The sequence below is a fragment of the Ursus americanus genome, chromosome 2 (assembly GCF_024610735.1).
Source record: "Ursus americanus isolate L20-20 chromosome 2, mUrsAme1.1.p, whole genome shotgun sequence".
Taxonomy (NCBI): Eukaryota; Metazoa; Chordata; class Mammalia; order Carnivora; family Ursidae; genus Ursus; species Ursus americanus.
Genome location: NC_142128.1, coordinates 84,156,472 through 84,178,229, shown reverse-complemented (window position 1 = coordinate 84,178,229; position 21,758 = coordinate 84,156,472). Strand labels below are relative to the sequence as shown.

The 21,758-nt window shown below is 41.6% G+C and overlaps 1 protein-coding gene across 3 annotated transcripts in view; it reads right to left on the bottom strand.

Moving 5' to 3' along the window:
* RGL1 (ral guanine nucleotide dissociation stimulator like 1) overlaps positions 1 to 21,758 on the bottom strand; it is a 159,075-nt gene that overhangs the window by 80,812 nt on the left and 56,505 nt on the right. For all 3 annotated transcript variants that reach the window (XM_045811371.2, XM_045811370.2, XM_045811369.2), the window contains one exon: positions 1,968 to 2,176. In XM_045811371.2, the coding sequence (XP_045667327.2) occupies positions 1,968 to 2,176 (209 nt within the window). The remainder of the gene's footprint in view (positions 1 to 1,967; positions 2,177 to 21,758) is intronic.

Below are 21,758 nucleotides of genomic sequence, written 5' to 3'. Positions count from 1 at the left end.
AAATTGAAAAACTAGAGAGAGCTTAACTGTCCATCCATAGAATAATCTATTCAATAAATACTGTAAGGCCACTAAAAAGAATATGGTAAATGTACCTATATGTGATTTTGAAATAACAATATCTTACATTTCTTGAGCTTTCAATATGCCAGCCACTATTCTAAGCTTTTCGCATATGTTAATTCTCTTAATAAATAAAAAAAATTTCCAAGACAGGGACACTTGGGTGACTCAGTCATTTGAGTGTCGGACTCTTGGTTTTGGCTCAGGTCATGATTCTTAGGGTCATGAGATCGAGCCCCACGTTGGTCTCTGGGCTAGTGGGGAGTCTGCTCGAGATTCTCTCTCCCTCTCCCTCTGCCCCTCCCCTGACTTGTGCTCTCTCTCTAATAAAATAAATAAATCTTTAAAACAAAATCTCCAAGACAGATAAGTAAAAAAAAACAAAGTTGCCAAACAGACTATCCACTACGATTCTATTTATACCATATAAAAACTATATAATATTTTTGACAATTATCATATATTAACAAATATTATATATATTTATATAAATGTATGTGTGTGTGTGTGTGTGTATGTAGATATGCCCGAAAAATTGGGGAAGAACACAAAAGGAATGGTCTACAATGATTACCTAGGAGGAGTGGGACTTGGGGAAAAAGAAAATGTTTACTTTCATAATTTTCTGAATTGTTTAAAACTTTTCAGTATATATATAGAGTTCTTCTATTTTTTTATTTAAAGATTTTATTTATTTATTTGAGAGACCAGAGACAGTGAAAGAGATAGCGAGAGAGAGCACAAACAGGGGGAGAGGGACAGAGGGAGAGTGAGAAGCAGGCTCCCCACTGAACAGAGAGCCCGATGTGGGGCTCGATCCCAGGACCCTGGGATCATGACCTGAGCGGAAGGCAGATGCTTAACCAACTGAGCCACCCAGGGGCCCCTATTACTTCTATTTTTAAAATGTTAATATGGGTTATCTGCCTAATTAGATTATGGTCTATTTAATTTTTTTCTTTCTACTTCTACAACTTTTTAAAAAACCTAATAAAAGATATTTGGGAAAACATAGCAGTATGAGAAAACATGAATGTTTCTTTTTATACCCTTCTATGAGCACATGAGCATATAATACTTTCAAAATTTTTTAAAAACCTAGCTAAAAGTCAGCACTCAACTACTCCAACAAAAACATCCTATCTCATTTCCTTTCTTATGCAGGAAACCCCAGAATATAAGGATTCAGATGAGAACTCTCATGTCTCTAAAACAATTGTTTGACTGATGGCCTTCTTCCTCCCAATATCAAGTCAATCTAATAACAATTAATTAAAAGGTCAAGCTTAATTATAAATAAAGCAAAACTGAGGAGGAAAATATAATTATCAATGTGTGAATTATAATATACATGCTCCACTATATGTAACATGTGACTTAACAAAATAAACTGAGGATAATATTAATGTGCATATCCACAAAGCAGCCGGTGCACAGCGATTGTTATTAGTAATATCGCCATCATTATTGAAGCTACCATCTACTGGCTTCTTCCTACCGGTCTAATACTGAACTCGATACTTCCCATATATTAGCATATTTAATTCTCCCAGCAACCCAATGACACTCCTGGTTACTGATTATTTTCTAGAATAATATACACTTATTAACACATGGAGAAAATTTTAGGGTGGCAAATAGTAACTGAAACCTATATGCAACTGAGTCTAGATTTATAGCATGTACTCCTAAGTATTTTATAGATTTTTTTATAAGGTATCTCTAGCAGAAATACACCATAAAGTGGCTCCTGAATAGCCTTCATGCCACTTGTTCCAAAAGTTGTTCCTTCCAGTGAAGCCTTCCTCACGCGTACCAGATGCACGTGAATCCGAAACGCATGCCTTCCTTCTGCGGAAAGCCTGTCTTGTGTTCTGTCATCTCGCAAACTGTTAGATTCTTACCTGTCCAGCAGCAGCTCTAGCACTTCTTTAGTGGAGGCAAAGCCTCTGTACGTTGACAGGAAGATGCTGATATAGGTAAAGTCATTGTCCCCAAAAGCCGTCAGCAGGTTCTCCACCAGCTTCTCCAAGGTGCCAGCTTTTATGGTCCTGATCTTACAGGTTTCATACTGACTGACTGTATGTCCTGGAGGCAGCTGGTCGCCTTCAACCTGTACAAGAAATTCATGATTATGATCAGGCGAAATGACTCCCCAAAGTAAAACCGAAAACATTGTTAACAGTTGAAACACAGCCTGTCACGTTTTCCCTGCTCTTATTTCATTTCTCTACGAGCCACGTACAGCGATTCTCTCCCCTAAGAGTGGAGTGGAGTGAGGTGGTTGGGGGGGGGGTGTTACTTTACTTCATGGTGATCACACTTGCTTCTACTTAATCCCCTATCAAGAACTGGTTGCTGGCCTAAATAGGCCAAGGATGTTTTCCGTGACCCCAGAATCAAGCTCAGCAAAAGTTTAATTGATCATTTCCTTTGTATTGTTCCATGGCGAGTGGCCGAACTCATTCCCAAAGACAGCTCCTGCAGCGGTGTGCCGCAGCTGACGCCAACTGGCTTTGAAGAGGTGACTTAGATTTTTCGGATTTGTGTGAGCCAGCTGACACCACGTCACTAGGCTGAAAGACCAGCCTTGGTAGGACTATGATCTCCACGGAAAACTCTGGAGATCTGACCATGGTCTGATATTCTTCAGCCCACAAGAAGCAACAGCCCTCTTGATTCAATATCAACAGCAATCAACAGAATTGACCAAGAAGTGGCCGGACCAAGGAGCCCTGGGCTCATCCCTGGGAGTAATGGAGAGGGTGGGCGGGTGTATGACCCCTGCCTCCTGGAGACTTGCGATGAACAAGAAAAGACGTGGGCTCCTGAGAAGTAGCTACCACATGAGAACGACACTATGGATGGTACTGGCAGGTATAACCGCACCTTGGGAGACATAAAACCTAACAACAGATCGTTGGTAAGATATGCAAAGCTTAAAATGGAGTTTGAGGCAAGAGAATTAAACTGAAGAAAAATAGGAACGTGCCTTACCTCCTGCCGTAAATCTCTGTCTCACAAATTCTACAGAGATGCAATTTTCAGCTTAACTTGTCCTTCACAGGCACAAAGATGACCTACCGAGAGGACCTTTTTCTAAAGCAAATAATCATTGTCAGGGAGGCAAACACTGGCCAGGCAGTTTTTCTCAACGGTAAGTTTGAACTGTTGCATATCAGATTTGCCTAAATTGAAATAGCCAGATGGGTGAAAATCGAGGAAGAAGAGCAAAGAAGAGAGAACGGATCTCTAAATGATGACCCTACGCTCACCAAGCCGCTTATTTGCTTTTTCTTCACCTGGCCTGTCAGATGTTCAACCGTTGGAAGGAAGTTGGCTGGCAAGACTGCTTCCAGTAAGACCAAAGTGGTGGCAATCACTTTCAGAAAAAGGTGAGGGTAGCTGAATGTCACGATGTCTAAACACTAAGGGGAATGAATAGTAAGACTCCATCTTCCATGGTGGATGACTTTATATCTTTATTTCCTTCTCGAAGGATACTTTTACTTTACTAAGGAGAGGGATCTGGTTCAGGCAAAATACCAAACATTTCTGTAGGCCTCTTTGGCCTGCTGACTCAGATCACGGCCTAATAACTGTCCTTTATCACTCTATATGTAGTTTTAAGGAAGGCCTAATAGTATCGGTCTGTCCTCCCAGGAGTGTCAATCCACTTTAAGCAAGCAATAAATGGAAAGGATATATGCCTTCAAAGTCTAATTACTTTTTTTTTACTAGTTAGTAAGTGTTGCCCTACGTGAGTGCTGTAAACACAAGTTCTAAAACAAAAGGTCCCGTGGCCAAGTTTGGGAACTCCAGAGTAAAACAGTCAAATACATTTCTTTACTGCAGAATTTGTCTTTAACGAGCTAACGTGCTACAAACTCTAAGAGAAAGATCTGATACATGATCCTTCCAAACGGACTTCCCTTTATTCTCACAGCATCTTGCAGACCATCAGAACGAACCTACTTTGGAAAACGTTAGCTTCGTAATTTACTGTGATGCATTTAAACCATATTTCACTTTGGCTGCTTTTCACTTAATAAAAAAAAAAAAGACATGATAAAATACAATGTTAATTTTTATCTTCCAACATCCCTATCTGTTTGACCGCTTTCTTAATACCAAAATGTAGGGATGTTTTCTAGGTTTTACTTTGTCACTTCAAAAGATCTGGTTCCGGAAAAATGATCAGCGAGATAACAGTAAAAAGTAGTTAAAAAACATGCTTCGATGTCACATGTTAACAACAACAATGAAAGGAACGGCTTCTCATTCTCGAGGGATATTCAAGCTGTAATTCTAAATCAGGCTTCCTTACCTTGTGACACTGTTCCCTTACCAAACAATCTTGTAATTTGAGGATTCTTATTTTACTCACCAGGCAAACTCTCCTTTAAATCTTTTCTTATTGAAAGTAAAAACAACTTAAAAGAACTAATTTTTCCCTGAGCACTGATGGAGCCAAAAATTCAAACACAGAGAAAAATACTTGTCAAAGGACCTGATGAAGGGGGTCCCCTTTCCTGCCAGAAAGCAGATTTGGCAGGAAGCCAAGGCTCTCCCTTGGGAATGGAGTCCTGCTACTTATTAACCCAGTTGCTTCCTTTGGTCCTCCTTTTCCTCCGGGGAAAAAAAAAAAAGTCTCCCTATGCGTGCCTGCTCCCCATGCCTCCCTGTGATGGTTTTTGTTCCTCAGTGTTTGCATCTGTGTATTAGGAAGAACCGTGTTTGAGCTGACAGAAGCTCACAAGATACTTTGATTATGTGGATGTTAAGAACTATTCTCTAAGTGCAGTGAGTGAGCGTGAATGACAGTATCAAATGCACTACGGGAACGGCTCGGGGCCTACAATCACTCTCACAAAAATCCGCACACAACGCACGTTCAGGTGTCCGAGCGCTCGCATCGTGTCACGTTCTGCACATTTGCCGAGCACCCTAATATCAACCTGCGAGAGCAGGGGGAAGGCTTTTGAAGAGGAGTTCTTATTTACCGACACTCGAATGGAGTACATTTTTGTGAAACAAAAACTTGGAAATTATCTGCTTTTTCCTGGAATTACACTGAAATAAAATCATACAAAAGTGAAACAGAAAACCTAATTCTGCCATATGGCTCACACTGGAGAAGCTAGAATTTTCGTTTAATTTTTGCAGCAAAATATTCACTAGCTGCAGAACCCTTTTAAGAGACTTTAGGATCTGTTTTTGTGTGTAATACCTCAATGCCTTTGAATTCTAGTTTAAAAGGAAAGTGGGGGAGGCAGGGGGAGAGCCTTGGCAGACAAGTGTTTAATAACCCAGACTGGGAGAGCGATACATGGAGGGCTGAGCCTGCCCTCTGGGTTAGCACGCTAATAGGAAACAGCTCAATCTGGATTTAATCAGAGACCATCGTTTTACTGACAAGATCATGATACCGAGGCCACAAAAATGTTTCAGGACTTTTTTTATGGTTGGGGGGGTGGGGACAGCAATCACTCTGCCATTAGAATTCGGCGTTTCCTGAGAGAACATGTCTGACTCCTATGGGGTAAATATCTAAAACTCTGCCCGACTGTCCTAGCTGAGGAATTTCCATCATTATCCATTTTGGCACGAGGACAACGGGAGAAAAACAACGTGAGGGATGAAATGTGCCATATTTCAATCCTGTTTCCAGTCATGGAGAAAGACACTCTTTCACCTTCTGAAAACATACAACTGTTAACAACTTGGGTGTTTCTAACTTGGAAAAAAAAATGTCCTTCAATCAAAATAATACTTCAGCCATCTGATACTTTAATAGGGGACATGCTAAGTAAACAACCTCATTAAACTGGAGACAGTACAAAGTCCTTCTCCAAGCCATGCTCAACCTTCAGTACATCAGTTCTGGGGCATGTTGGCCTCAGCAGGAACGTCAACAGTGAGTCCTTTCCAGTCATAACTCTCTAACAAAATCTAAAACCCACATCCAGGGTTTTATAGACTTTAAGAAGGTACACACTGCTAGTTCTCCATTCAGCCCAGAACACCAAGAGAACATGTAAAATTCCCTTTTCAAAGAAACGCACCAGCCAGCCAGACAACATGCCACGAGATGTTGCACGAACACGCTCTGGCCATCTGTCTAGACTGCCCAGATCTGTACAGACGAAATGTCCTTGCCATGCAAAGGAAAACACGCATGTAGGTAACGGCACACCGCACAGTGTCATGGCAAGGCCGGTGCACGTGAGTATCGTCAGCTACACACACATAAGCCATACAGAGATGCAAGGCACCGTCCGTACGAAACCCTGGGGCAAGTGACGTCAAGCTCAGTGTGAGCTTCTGCATGGTGTGAACTACCTTGGGTGTGAACTCACTTTTTTGCTAGGTTAAGGTTGCCAGGATGCTCCGTTAAATTTTAATTTCGGATAACTAATGAATAATAGGCTACTTGGGGGGGAGCATAAGCATGTCCTCTGTAGTATTTAGGATCGACTCATACTAAAACGTTATTTGTTGTGTATATGAACTTCAAATTCAACCTGGCATCCTGTCGCTTTATCTTTGCTCAGGGAGGCTAAGCTAAGTGCATAAAAAGAGTACAGCATGGATGTCTCTTTTTTTCATTCGGCCACACAGGAACTAACCGCACTATGTGCCAGGCACTGTGCAAGGTAAGAGAGACACAAAGGTAAAGAGCATCCAGTTCGGACACCCAGGTTGTTGGGTCCAGTAGAGAAAACAGATACAAAGAAACCATTATGATGCAAAGTGAGTTAAAAAAAAAAAAAAAAGGAGCAGAGATCGATATCCAGATTATCATGGAAGAACCAGGAGGGACCCAGCCTAGAGGTGGCATCGGAAAAGACATCCCCAGTAGGGGCTGCTTGCACTGGTTGTAAGTTATGAGTAGGAGTTAACAACGTTGGGGAGGATGTAGCAAAGACACCGGCACAAACAAAGGCATGAAGAAAAGAGGTGTGACCGCAAAGGGGGGGGGGTGCAGGGATGATGACACCGTGGTTATAGGAGCAATATAACCAAAGGAATGGACAGCTTGGCTAGAGAGTCAGCAGGGAACTACCTGGTCATGGAGGCCACTGGTCAAATCCTAAAAAGCTTAGATGCCATTTCTTATAGTTTCAAGCGTGGTCAGAGAAATCACAGCGTGGAGGACAGAGCTGATGGGAAGTTTTTAAAGTTGAGAAAATCAGTAAGAAAGATGTAGATACTCCAGGTGAGCCACTGTAGGGGCCTTAACTTGCGAAACGATGCCAGGGGTAGAGAAAGGGGGGGGCATATTTAGGGGGTACTCAAGAATTGTCAAGACTGGCTGAAGAGTTGGATGCAGAGGGTGAAGATGAGGGAAAGGAACCAGGAACGTTTCCCTGATTTCTAGTGTGGATGACTGGGACGATAACAGTGCCACCCACATGAAAGAAAACTGAGGAAGCAAAGCCAGATTTTTGAGGGGCAGAAGTACTGAATTCCACCTTAGAAACATAGAACTTGAAGTATCTTTGGGATTTTCCAATAATACAGTCCAACAGGCAGTTAGAATCTCAAAGCTGGGGACAGGGGTCTAAGATGGAAATAGGCAGGCATTTTGTCAATTAAAATGGCTTCACTGTCCCAGGCGGACTGTGTGGAACAGGAAGAAGAGAGGACTGAGGATGGCATGGGGAAGAAGACCTAAATTCAGAAGGTCCCAAGAGCAGAGACGGCAAGCCCTAGAAGAAACACCTGCACGTGGGGCAGAATGACACATCGCCTCATCTCCGGCAGCATTTCTGGGTAGAGAACTCAGAAGTCTTCACTGCCAGATTTGTACGCATGCCAACACAACCTTCCATCTAATTATGCAAACACACAAGGTCCAGCCAGTGGTGTGCTGGATCCTGCGTGCCCTGCTTGCAAGAGCCAACTGCGCACGCTCCTTCTCAGTTCTATGTTCAATGGCATCGCATTGGTGCTGGGAATTCGGTCATCGTGGAAAGATTCACACCACAGAAACTGGCAGATTGGGTACAAATCGGGGCACTGGTTCTGGAGAGCGGATTGATCAGCATGCCATTGCCCAGGAGTCCCTCCCAGATGATGTCAATGGTAAATGCAGGAGAGACCTTCACACTGGTGGAACATTTTTCTCTATCTGTGTCCGCTCTGGTTAAGGGAGCTATGTTGTCACTGTGATCTCTGACCTCAGGGAAGGTAGAAATTCTGCCTCTGAGCTAGGAAAAAAGTAGGTATGTGAAGGACAAAGACGTAGAGGAGCACGCCCATGACACATGAATGTGCTCGAAAAACAAGGACAAGATCCCCCAGAGTTGACTTTACTTGAAGCCACATGTCACAATGTGGTCCGGCTTCTATGATGAGGACCCTTCCTCCTCAGGAAAATGCTAAGAGAGCTGTAATAACAAACAAAGGCCGTTGTTTTATCGCACAGAAGTCCCAGCTCCCGCCACCATCCTGTCTCAGCAGGGCTCCTTGGATCCCCCCTTCAGAGTCCAGGAACTCTCCTGTGGGAAACAGGAAGTTGTGTTTTCCAGCGCCTAAAACAGTAGTCCTTCTGGCTGTGAAGCCGCTCAGTCCAGTGTGAACCCATCACGGACTCCATCTTCCCGGATGCAAATCCCTATGTCTGACACTGTTCCTCTTGGAAGGGTTCCAAAGTCTTGACAGAGGCAGATTCAAAAATTAAATGGATGCCAGGGAGTTGGCTACATTTTGCAAAAAGATAATTTCACTTTTATATGCTACTTTTGTGCTTAAAACTCAGAATGCTAATGACTGAGATGTTCTGAATTAACCTGGGCTCCATCCGCATTTCTGAGGCCAAGTTACTAGGGAGCCCAGGACAATAACTTAAGGCCTCAATGTCATGCCCATCTACGTTATAAAATTTCGAAATCACATGTTACTTTGAGAAGTTCAAGGACTTAGAGCTGCATGAGGGGAGGGAGGCCGGAACTAAAACAGTCTGCTGCATTTACCAAATCCCATCACAAAGCGTCACAGACACTTTAGGATCCAGAATAAACTCGCAAAATGTGTAATTTTCGCCTTTCTCTCTCGTTCAGAGCTTCAAATGCCCAAGGTCATCACATCCTGAGGTCACAGTTTCACAGGTGCCCTGGCTTTCTGGAACTCATTCTGTTTCTGCACGGCCCAGCCAACCTCTGTCTGGAAAGGTCAGTAGGGGGTAGGGAGCTTCCGTGTGACCTAATATTCTCTGTGAATGAAGTCTGCTATTAATGGAAAAGCTTCTCCACAGCCCAGAAGCTTTCCCATTCCCCCATAAATCCCACAGACAGTTCCATGGGGCTTTATCTCCTTCTCAGACTTAAAGGGCTCCTTCACCAATCCTTGGGGCGTGAGGGGAGGGGATGACTGGCAGGGGGTGGCGATTGCCTGATGTTCCCAAACATAGTCCTTAGTTTGAGTCTTATTCTACGTACCACATTAAGGAATCCCTTCTCCTCCCCTATGGGATTAGTTCAGTTTTAAGCAAAGTAAACATTTCGTTCCCACTATTATTATCCCCTTTATAATGATAAAGCATAAAAATCAAAGCCCCGTTATCAAAATGCCAGTAAATCATTACTCCCCTGGATTTCAGAATTCAAGTAATGACAGTCTAACTTGCTTCTTCTTCCCTCCAAAACGAAATCTTTATGAAGTCTATGTGGACTTATAAATTCAAAGGTAAAGTTTAACTTTACTGTTCCCACAAAGCTCTGGAACACAGAGCCCCTGGCAAATACTCTAGTCCTCAGAGCTACGTTTGACACAGGTAATATTCCCAGGTCATGGATTTGTAGAAATGGCTACCTACAGAGCCAGCAGGTATCTTTCAATGTCAGGTGATCAAATCGAGGGCAAGGTGGGAAGAACGATTTAGTTTATCTTGAGTACGTCTCTCTGAAAGATATACTGAAATAAACTGCTTTTTTTCCTCAGGAGATTTTCCTCCTCGTAATCTGCAAATCAATTCTAAGAAAACCATCCTCATGCCCTAAATGAAAAGGAATAAAAGAGAGGGTTAACAGATATTTATTGAGCACTTTTGGGTCAGATGCTCAATCTTTACAATGATCTTCCGGTGCAGGAATTATTCTCATTTTACTAAAGGAACCTAAGGTTTGGAGAGGTGAGGGGTCTGGCACAGTTACCCAGCCCATTAGCATAATGGACAGGGTCCGGATATAAAACCAGCGCTGTCTTTCTATATAGCGTGTTGTGTTCAAACACAAAGCAACACGTATTGGGTATTCCAGCTCCATATTTGTACACCCAAGACCATCAGAACTGTCAATAGCCCAGAATCTCCATACTTCAGACAACTGTTGTAAGAAAGAGATAAAATGAGGTAACAGATCTGAAGACATGTTGAACAGTTACAAGAACTACTCAGGATTCTACAGATGAAAGAAAATGTTGTATGTTATACAAAAATCCTCTTTCCAATTTTTTCCCCAACCCCAATTACTTTCACCGAAAGTTAGGTCTTACTGCATCAAGTGCTCTGTAGTAGGACGTGTCCTACCTCCTGACACTGACTGAAATCTTCAACAGCTAAGGGGGGAAAATATTGTTTTAGTGCTAATACCCTCTCTGGAGGAAAACAAAAATCCCCCTCATTATTACAGTTTCTTAAACGAGCAAATTAACCCTAAGAAAGACAAATGACTTTACCCAAGGGCTCAAAAGAAGCCAGGAAAACAATGTCAGTAAGCTGTATCATCAGCTACGCGACAACACAGCACAAGAACCCATGGGGAACACTCATGTTCTTCTCTGAGTCCAGATTATTAATTAATTTTCCTACCTGCTAGGTTTATAAATCTCTCCAGCCAAGAGGTAATTTCCTTCTATCTTTAGAAAGAAAGGAAAATGAAAGCAGGATGACAATATGATTGACTGTGGGATTTAGCCAAAGTGGCAGGTTTGTAAATGCTGACACTTAATAAAAATAAAGGAGAAGTTAGAGTATAGAAAGGACCAATAGCTGGCAAAAACATGGATCCAGTTTCTCAAACGAACAGAAACTGAAAAAGCAACCATTCTGTTCAATAGATTTAATATGTCAAAAATATATATAAAAAGACAGGCATGTCAGTCATAAAGAAAATATTTATCTTCCTAATAATATGCTCATCATTCCCATGGGTCATGACCCATTCTTGATATCAAGTCAGTAAAAACAGTATTAAAAGAACTTCCATTGTGCAAAGAACCCAAATGAGGTGCTAAGGGAATCTATAAAGGAAATAAAGGACTGTATTCTTTAAAAACCTAATAGTGGAGATTATATAATATGAATGTGAATCTTCTCATTTAATGGCATGGAAGGAAAGGGATGTACAGAACTTAAGACTAGGGTGTATTTTTATTAAATAACGCCAGGTAAATAATAGGGGCCTTACAGTGACAATTTCAGATAAAGACCTCTTGAGTCAAAGGTAAGGAAGAAACACCGGGGCGGGGGGGAATCCCATGGAACTAGATTCTGTTTCTAGTTCCAGTTCAATTAATCATCAAATACTTGTCAGTGCCTTCTATTTCTCTCGGCAGTAGGCTAGAATAACTCTTTTTAACTTCATTGTGTTTGATAGTTCCTAAATACACTTAAGTGGATTCATTCATTCAACAAGTATTTGTTGAGTCCCTACTATGTGGCTGCTGGAAGCCAGAAGTAAAAACAGAGAACCAGACAGACAAGATGTCAACTCACACAGAAAAACCCACCTCCCCTCCAACTGAAGGAGAAGAAAGTGATTTATGAGCCATCACCAACTGGACCTGGGCTTGCTCTAACGGAGTCCAACCCCTAGCGTCAGAGTCTTCAAGTTACCTGATCCTGAGAGTTTTATGCTGCTCCATTAGAAATACCATAAAGAGATATGGTTGATTTCATTATCACATGAAAATAGAAGCTCTGAATACAGAGAAAGCAACTCTTTCTAATCAATACTATACATATATATATATACACACACACATATATATACACACTATATACTATATATATAAGCTTACTATATATAGTAACTAATATATACATATTAATATATAGTAACTAATATATAGTGACTAATATATAATATATACAGTAACTAATATATATATATTTACATACTTATAAACTTATATACATAGAAGTTTACTATATGCAGTAATTGCAGGTGGAACCATTGACCAACTTGAAGTAAATATATAGAGTCCTTGGCCATAGCTTCTCTGTGACCCCCCCAGCGGTGCTATGGTAACACACCAATAAACCGTCCTATTCATTTGTATAGGTCAAATCAGTTTTACTTTCAAGCTCAAAGACACTACTCCATTTCACAAAGATAATAAATCAGACAATATGTTCAGAAAGGGTTCTAAAGTTTTAGTCACAGTAGTGTGAGTTTCTGAATATAAAATACCTTAAGATTTTTTTGTGTGTGAATAATGTCACTAAGAACAATGTCCACTTGGGGATTTATTTCTCTGTTTCCTTGAACACACTAAACAGTTTCAAAAGAATCACTCGGAGTGCTGGCAAAATCACTGATTCCTGAGCCCATTATTTGCAGAGACTCTGATCAGCAGACCTAGAAGAAAGCCAAGGGATCTGCATTTTAGCCAGCATCCCAAGTGATTCTAAATGCAGAAGATTCCTTGATTACCCTTTGAGGAATCCTGTGCTTGACAATGCTAAAAGAGAGACGAGTAAATTCTACTGGAGAACTGATTCATAGAAGGAAAAGCTGATTCACAGAAGCTTAGACAAAGCCATGTGATTTCTCTTAGTCTCAGGGTCCTCATCCGTCAACTGGGAATAATGTTACCTTTACCTTCCTTAACTCACCCTGATGCTGTGAGGATGATTCAAAAAAATTGTGGGATGCACTTTGAACGGCTTGAGATAAGATAAAAGAGCTATATAATAAGCCAAGCTATTAACACTCATGTCAATGACCTGAGATGCCTTCAAGCAAACCATGTGATCTTTCTGACGTGTTTAGCTCTGAAATTCAATGGGCTTTCCTACACGAAGGGAAGGTACTAAGACCAGCCTGTAGATTTTACTTCTGCCCTCAGTACTCTTCCGCCTGGTTGTCAATTGAGGAAAACGCTCCCGCACTTACCCTGCAGTAACCCTATGGAACTGGCACCACTGATTCCCTCCTGGAACTCTCTGCCCCTTGAGTTTATGAACATCCCTTTCTCAACAACAGAAACCAATAATTCTAAGCACGTTTTATGTATCCCGTAATAGCCTTACAAAGCAGATACATTTATTATCCCCATTTTACAGATATTTTACAGACAACAGAGGCCGAGCTAAAAAGTGGCCAGAGCCAGGAGTAAATCTAGGTGGTCTGGACCCAGAGTCACACTTTACCAGAATTCTAGCTCATCTTCCTCAAGGCTCTCCTTTGATACTACAAGTTGATCACTGGTTCCTTGTCCTTCACTTACCATCAATATGGAAACACTTCTAATATCCGGCCTCTTCTTAGTCTGCAGCCTCTTTCTAGCCATCCCATACATACATCCCACAGTTCTGCCGAACACAAGTATATTAGCTTCCAGACCTTTATCTCGAGTTCTTACTTTCCTTCAAACTTTTCTTCTTCTGGATAATCAATAAGGAACTCTAATTAGTCAATGGTGCAAGTCACAAACCTGCCAATCATCCCTGTCTCCACCTTATCTTCCCCTGACTCCACAATCCAACCTGTCCCATTCCCTGAACGGCTCCCCATTCTATGCATCTTCCTCATGGTCTTGCCTCAATTTAGACCTCATTTCTTTATTGGGTAGGTGTAACAAGCACTGAACAACGCTCGCTTGCCTCCAGTCTTGCCAAAATGCTCTTTCTAAAGCACAAATTCTACTTTTAGAATAAAGTCCAAGTATTCACTAAAGCCAAACATGCCTATCCTATGATTCAGCAATTCCATTCCTAGGTACATTCCCAAAAGAACTGACTGTGTATGTCCACCAAGAAACAGACAGAAACATCTGTGGTAGTCACACATTTTCCATAGTATGTTGTCGGCATCTGGTTACTTCCAGGCATCCTCCAGTAGACTGTGAAATCTTTAAAGGGAAAGACCAGTCATATTTAGTTATATCTCCAGAAATTAGCCTATAATCACATCAACAAGCACTTCATGAGTATTAATGTTTTTAAGATAGAATTGAGTTTTTTATCTAACAAATCTAACATTATGGTCCTTTATCCATTTTTACTTGATTATTCCAAATTCAGTCAAATAAAAAAGCCTGTACATATAAATAAGAAAAGTGTGTACATATACAATGAAAGTATGTAATCATCACCTCTTAGCTGGACTGCTAAAGCGAATGCCTTTTAAAAATTGTTCTTATGGCATCCACAGTGATCTTTTTTTTAAGGTCTTTATTTTTAAGTAATCTCTACACCCAACTCGGGGCTGGAACTCACAACCCCAAGATCAAGAGTCATATGCTCTACCACCTGAGCCAGCCAGGCTCCCACCACACTGATCTCTTGAACACACAGATCAGATCATGTCACTCCCCTGCTTAAAACCTCTCACTGGCTTCCCATCATACTTGGAATAATACGCAGACTTCCACCACGGCCCACAAGGCCCCTCTGCCTCCTCCTTCCTTGACCTCACCACCAAAACCATCTCCTTCCCTCTCTAAGCCCCAGACATGTGTCTTCTAGTTCTCAAAACACAGCAAGCTCATTGACATTTAATGGTCTCTGAATTTGTTCCCTCTGCGTAAAATGCTACTCTGCCTGCCTTTCTCACGGTGGATCCTTCCTCTCATTTACTTCTTTTGATCTGGAGCATCTCCTCCAGGTCACAAGACCCATCTCCCTCCGCCAGGCCAGATCACGTGATCTAGGTTCATTTCTCAACAGCACTGACCTGTTTACTTGTTTGCTGTCAACTCCACAACAGCAGAGCCCTTATCTGCCTTGTTCACTCATGTGTCGCTGGTGTACAGAATGATGTCTAACAATGACTGCAAATTGTAGTAATGAGTGAAAAACGAATTAATGCAATTAAATTGCAAATGATTTAGAAATCTGAATTAAAGGCTTAGTAAACTCCAAAGATGTACTGAAACATACAAAACCCTGTCCTCTGAACTAAAAATCTTAGGTAAACAAAGATCTCTTCATAGCAGGTGAGAACGTCAGTGAATTTATCAAAATGACTATTCTGAGCTTTTTTTAAAATCTCAATTCCATAATTGATTATCATGATTTTAAAAATTACTAAAATCAGGGATTTTGTTTTCTCCAGAACTCCTTTCCCGTCAAGATTGAGATGCTGAATCAAACTGCATGGAACAAGGATCTCCCATTCTCTGAGACTGACATTGCCTTCATTGTTCTATCAGATGTAAAAGCCATTGAGCCAGTTGCTGGCTTTGAAAACAGAGAGTGGGAATATGCACTTGTTTTTATTTCTTACAACTCCACGTGGGAGTATCAGAAACTGAATACACAAACTAATCAACCAGCTACATGCTATAAGGGTAAATACACTGTAAAAAGTTTACATGTGGGGTGTTGGACAACCAAGAAGTTTCCAATACTTCCTGCATGAAAGACATGGTATAAAGTAAGTAAGGATTTCATTTGAAGTCTTTTAACTTCCCCTTTCTCTCATGCCAGGTTCTAAGCGTTAAACACTAAGACGATTGTTTGAGGTCTCTATTTATAATAATTTTTATTACTGAAACAAGTGTTCTAAACATCTCATCCTAGAATTCTAAGTGAGGAAGGTTTCCACCTTATAACAAAGTCCATTTGCAACCCCGGTCATTAAACTTAAATGTAGGTCTAGAGCAGAGCTCCTTTACCACAAATCCCACATTCATTCATTTATTCAAAAGTACTTGAGCTTGCCATATGTTCATGGTACTATTAAAAGACACCGTGTTTACAGAAATGAACACAGACATGGTCCCTATCCTCATGAAGCCACCATTCAAGCAGAGAATTGAACAGTTCGCTACCTAATGACAGTAGAGATCATCGCTTTCCCAGAAAGGTGCTAAAAGAACATAAGAGAATGGGGTCAGATTTTGTCACAGTGATCAGGGAAAGTTTCACGGAGGAAACAGATCAGGATCCTCAGTAGGTGTTCACCAGGTAAAGGTGAGAGAACATTTCAGGTGAGGGAACTGCAGGTGCAAATGACACGAGGCAGGAGGAAACTGGGTATACCAGAAGGCTAGAGAGAAGGTGATGTGGTCAAAGGAGAGTGAGCCACAGGGGCAAGAGATAAGCTTAGCCTGAGAATTTTGATCCTTAACCTCATATTTATCAGTGGAAAGCCACAAAAAGGTTTTAGGCAGTAAGTACACCATGATCAAATGTAACACGGGTCTACATGGAGAATAAACTGTAGGAAAGAAGAACGGATTCGGTTAGAAGACCCCTAGAGAAGGCAAGTTTCTCAAAACGTGGACCATGCTCCCCCGGCAACAGCATCACCTGGGGAACTTGTTAAAAGCAGATTCACGGACCCAGCCTCCGAGCTACTAAATCCAAATCCTTGTAACTGGGGAATCTGCAGTAAGTCCCAGATTATTATAAGAAACATTAATGATTTAAAAGCACAGTAACAACACCAGAGGAATTCCAATGATCATTAAATGAAATAAACCAGATTGGAGTAAAATAATCTGCTTTTGCTTAGGCATGAATTTCCCCTTCTAAAATTTTGGTGTTACCTCTCCAACTCCCTTTCTTCCTTACCTTAGCAAGGGACCAATTTTACTCTTCTTCCACTGTCATAGATTGACATTACTTTTATTCGGAGTAGAAGCATACATACACTGACTGAATTGTTTCTGACTGAAGCAGATCAGAGCAACCAAACACATAAGTTAATCAGGGTTACTATCCAAGTTCAATTCTGACTAGAAAAATTCAGATTGTGAATACTGTTATCTTTTGTGTGACCCCTTTTCCTTCTTTTTTTAAAGACTTTATTTATTTATTTATTTATTTATTTATTTATTTATTTGAGAGAGAGACAGAGAGGGAGAGAGAGCACAAGTGTGAGTGGGGGGAGGAGCAGAGGAAAAAGGAGAGAAACTCCAGCAGACTCCACGCTAAGTGTGGATCCCACCACGGGGCTCCATCTCACAACTCCTGAGATCATAACCTGAGCTGAAATCAATAGTCAGACGCTTAACCAATTGATGTGTGGCCCTTTCTAATACCAAGGCTCTTTTAGACACACACATTTGATCCCCACAACAACCCCAATTTAAAGATGAGAGCACTGAGGCTCAAAGGGCTAAGTAATTTACCCAGTCACATTGCTTGTAAGTGACAGAGGCCAGAGTCAAGCCCAGACCCCTGTGCTCCAAAGCCACACTGAAGGAGCAGTGCCAGATGGCTCCAGTAGGGAAGATGCCCATCCGCTCCCTAAAGGTCCCCCACATACCACACATTGAACATACGGCAAACAGTGAGAGCCTACTCAATGTCAGGTGCTGTGAATGAATCACACGCTCTCAGGTATTACACCCAACAGCAAGTCCAAATTCCCTCTGCAGGGTATTGAGAGGGAAAAGACACCAGTGTGGGCAAATCAGGACAAAGCTGACCCATGTCCCTACGGCTATTTAAAGGTAAATATTTAGATTTCATTTTACCAGGACAGCGGTCACTATGGGAGATTATATGTAACTGTCTTAATCGAACAAAAGATAAACTTCTCTAGCCAAAAAGGTGTAATGCTCATGTCGCCAGCAGTAACTCTATGTTTGGATTTTCAAAAATGCATTCTCCTCTCCCATTTAAAAAAAAAAAAAAAAAAGCTACAACATTTCCCTTTCCAGGAATGTGATTTAACTTCATACTTAAGCTAATAATCACTAGCTGCTTATTTGCGTGAACAAAGGAAGCACTGTCTCCACAAGTGGACACAATGGTCCTGAATGTGAGATGGGTTAAGGATCTGGCTGCGGGTGCCCATTCGATTATGTAACGAGCCGAGCTGTGTGAATTCCCCCAACGCTGCCACACCGCCGGGTCACTCCAATTAAGGTGGGGGCGGGGGGCTTCCCCTTCACCTTGAAAAGCTCTCCTTGGTCGCTTCCCGAGCTTGTAAGGTTAAAAAACTTAAAATTAGATTGATCCCCGGAAATCGTGTAAACGGTTATTGTGTCCAAAGTAAATAATGAACAAAGGCAATCAGAAAGAAATGCTTTTTCGAGGACTAAAAGGCAACTTGGAAGACGGTAGATGTGTGGGCGGCGGCCAGGCCAGGACTGGACTGAAGAGCTATGCTTTGTAGCTCTGTCGTAACTGGAGAGGAAAACGAGCACTTTTCAAACCTACTTACGTGATCTGATGGGCACCTAGCAGGTAGGTAGGGCGAAGTACATACTCATTCATTTTGCCAAGAAAGCATGAGAGGCACCAACAGGCCACAGATGTCTCAGAATAAAGCCGCGGTGACTGTGGAAGCAAAACCACTGGAGAGACTTTCTGGTTTAGTCATTTGTAAGTGTAGCCACCACTGACTCCTCGGTAGCCCCAGGCTCTCGCTAACTCCACACCTCTGGTCAAAGGCCTCAGACTAGGAAGGAAGGAGGCAATACCTTTCCTGTTTACTTCCAGCAGATCTGGAAGGAAGTTGTTCGGGGTGCGAATGCAGAAAAGGAAAAATCAAATTTTTAAGAAAATAGTACAGCTGACCTTTGAACGAGACAGGTCTGAGCTGAGGTGGGTCCACTTCCGTGTGGGTTTTTTTGATTAATACAGCACTGTCAATGATTTTCTTAATAAGCTTTCCTTTTCTCTAGCTTACTTTATTAGAAGAATATGATATATAATACAGATGACATACAAAATATGTCTTATCCACTGTTTATGTCACCAGCAAGGCTTCCAGTCAACAGTAGGCTGTAAGTAGTTAAGTTTTGGGAGAGTCAAAAGTTATACACAGATTTTCAACTCTCCGGGTGGTCGACGCCCCTAACCCCTGTGTTGTTCAAGGGTCAGCTGAACATCTAAATCCCATAATAGTGATCCTACACGGGGAAATTTAATTCAACACAGAAGGAATTGTTTTCCCAATGAGGGCCCTTTTAAACACTAGTATTTTAAAAGCTTTATTTATTTGCTGGGAATGTTTCTGAAATGTGTTATTTTTCTGCCTTCAGAAGTAGAATGTCCTGAGCATAATTTAACCTTTCATTCAGAGCTCAGCAGGCCACCAATGTAGCAAGGGACTATAGTATCCGCCCCCAGAGACACTACAGAGATAGGAGGGCTTTTTCCAAACTAAATGATTCCAAATACCTACACCTTCCTAGTTCACATGCATGTATAATCATCTTTACTTTCTTACACTCATTTATTCAACAAATACGAATTGTGTCTTCTACCGACCGGCAAGGTGCTGTTCTAGACTCTGGGAAGGCAGTAGGGGGAGAAACCACCAACATCCAATGCATGGAACCTTCATTCTAATGCAGGAGAGAGGCAATCAATCAATAGCAAATACAAGGGTATATTAGACAGTTGTTAAGAAGCAAGAAGGGGTCCACGACGGGGGTAGGGGATGAGGGGGTGCAATTTAAATGAGTAGTTACCGAAGGCCTCACTGAGAGGTGACATGGGAGCACAACCTACCACTGGGATAGTTTTCATCTTATAAGCACATCTGCCTCACTCTCTTCAAATATGCTACGTCTACTCAACTGTAAACAAAAACCTCCGTTATGATCATATATAAATAGTCAACTTTGCTAAGGAATTAACATGGTATGTATTAAGAATGATGGCCTTTCCTCCAGAGTGAGCTATTTGGGTTACTCAAAGAACTTTTTCATTAACTTTCAGTTTTTAAATATGCTCTGGAAAGTTGAAATAACCAAAAGTGAGAGGGTGTTACTCTTGTTTCTTAGGGTGCATAAGCCTCTAAACATCTAAAACTATTGGCCTCCCCTGTATCCCATGATAACCAACTAGCCTGCTTCTCTCCCTTACCTCTCTAACTGCACTTTTCAGCTCCCTGAACTAACTGCTCTCTACCCTCGTGCCTACTGAGTGTGACATTACACAGGCTTGGCCCTCCGCCTCCTTCCATTTTCCATATCATTCTTTCTTACTGCTTCACTCACCTACGTGTGAATGGTACCCAAACGCATCCCTCTGATTCCAAATCTCTTCTAATCAGAAAACTGCCCCAGCATGCCATGTCTGAACTTGAAATCAGCATGCCCCACCAGCACCACAAAGAAGCTCTTCTTGCCGGCATCCCTGTTTCTGCTAATGACACAACTATTCTCTCAGAACCGTCTTTGACTCCCCCTTCTCTCTGTACAAGTGGGCACCATGGCTACTGATGCTTTCCTCAAGGTTTGTATCTGCTCTGCTGGTTGAAGAAAGTAAAAACAGCTATTACTCCAGACACGATCATGACGGCTAAGGAAAAGTGATTGCTGCAGAATATACAGAAACCTTGGGAGAAAGGGATTCTGTTCTCCCAGAAGTGTCAGACAGCTGGCCCAGGTGTTAGGAAAAGAATGCTTTTTCAAAGTTAGCATAAACCTTCTCTAACAGGGAAGAGGATTCAAGAAAGGTAAGACAAATATTCCAAATATGAAATAAAAGAAAGCAAGCAACTAAAGAGGTCAAGGATTTCCAAGTGATTGGAGGTAGGAAGAAGGCCCCATGCTTAAGGCTGTCTACCTAGGGTAGCATATATCAAAAAGCATGGCCCTGTAAAAAGATAACAGTCATAACGAACTGAGTCTTGCGAAAACGGTAAGGTCACGTAAAAGATCTTTTTTCAGCTGTATCGGGAGCAAGAATGAGGAAGGGAGGAGGCTCATTGCTGATGGGGGGGTAATGCTAACTGATAACAGAGAAAAGAGAACTACTTCACTCCTCTTATGCTTCTATCTTCACGATCAAGGAAAATAATCTTCAAACTGGAAAGGGTAGGACCAACATGGTAAAGAGGAAACTAGAGCCCAAGATAGAGAAGGTGATAATAAGAAAGCACTTGGTTAGCCTTTAAGTAATTTTGTGTCTCCAGAGCCAGATAAGTAACCTGGAAGGCCGCTGAAAGAATGAGCAGATATGATTATATAATATTAATGAGTGGAATCTTCACAAAAGCACAGAATCATAGAAGTGTCTAAAGACGGGGAACAAGAAAACACACCCAATTTCAGACAGGAATTAAGGTAGACTGGAAACAGTGGACTGGTTGGCCTGCCAACCATTGTTGTCAATATCCCAGATGGTTTATAAGCCATGATCGCTAGAAGCAAACATGAATCATGAGAAAAAAATCGTTTCAAACTAACTTTCCATCTTGTTCTGACCCTAGGCAAGTAAGATGGAATGCTCCAGACATGTTCACAGACTCAAAACACCATTCCACCAACTTTCCCCTTAGATCTTTACAGATACGATGGAGCGCCATGAGCTGAACAGACGTGGAGTTGGCTAGATGTGTACCCAAACCACATAGTCAAGGGGTGCTAACTGGTGAAGCGACGTGAACTCTGGAGCACTGCTAGGAGTAGAGAATGTCCTCAGAAAGAAAACACAGTTTTGTCTTTGGCCATGTTGATTGAATCATGTTAACAAATGATGCAGATAATTATACAAAACCTTATTAAAATGAACTGAAAGTGATAGCTGATACACTGACTTACCAAATCAGAATTTT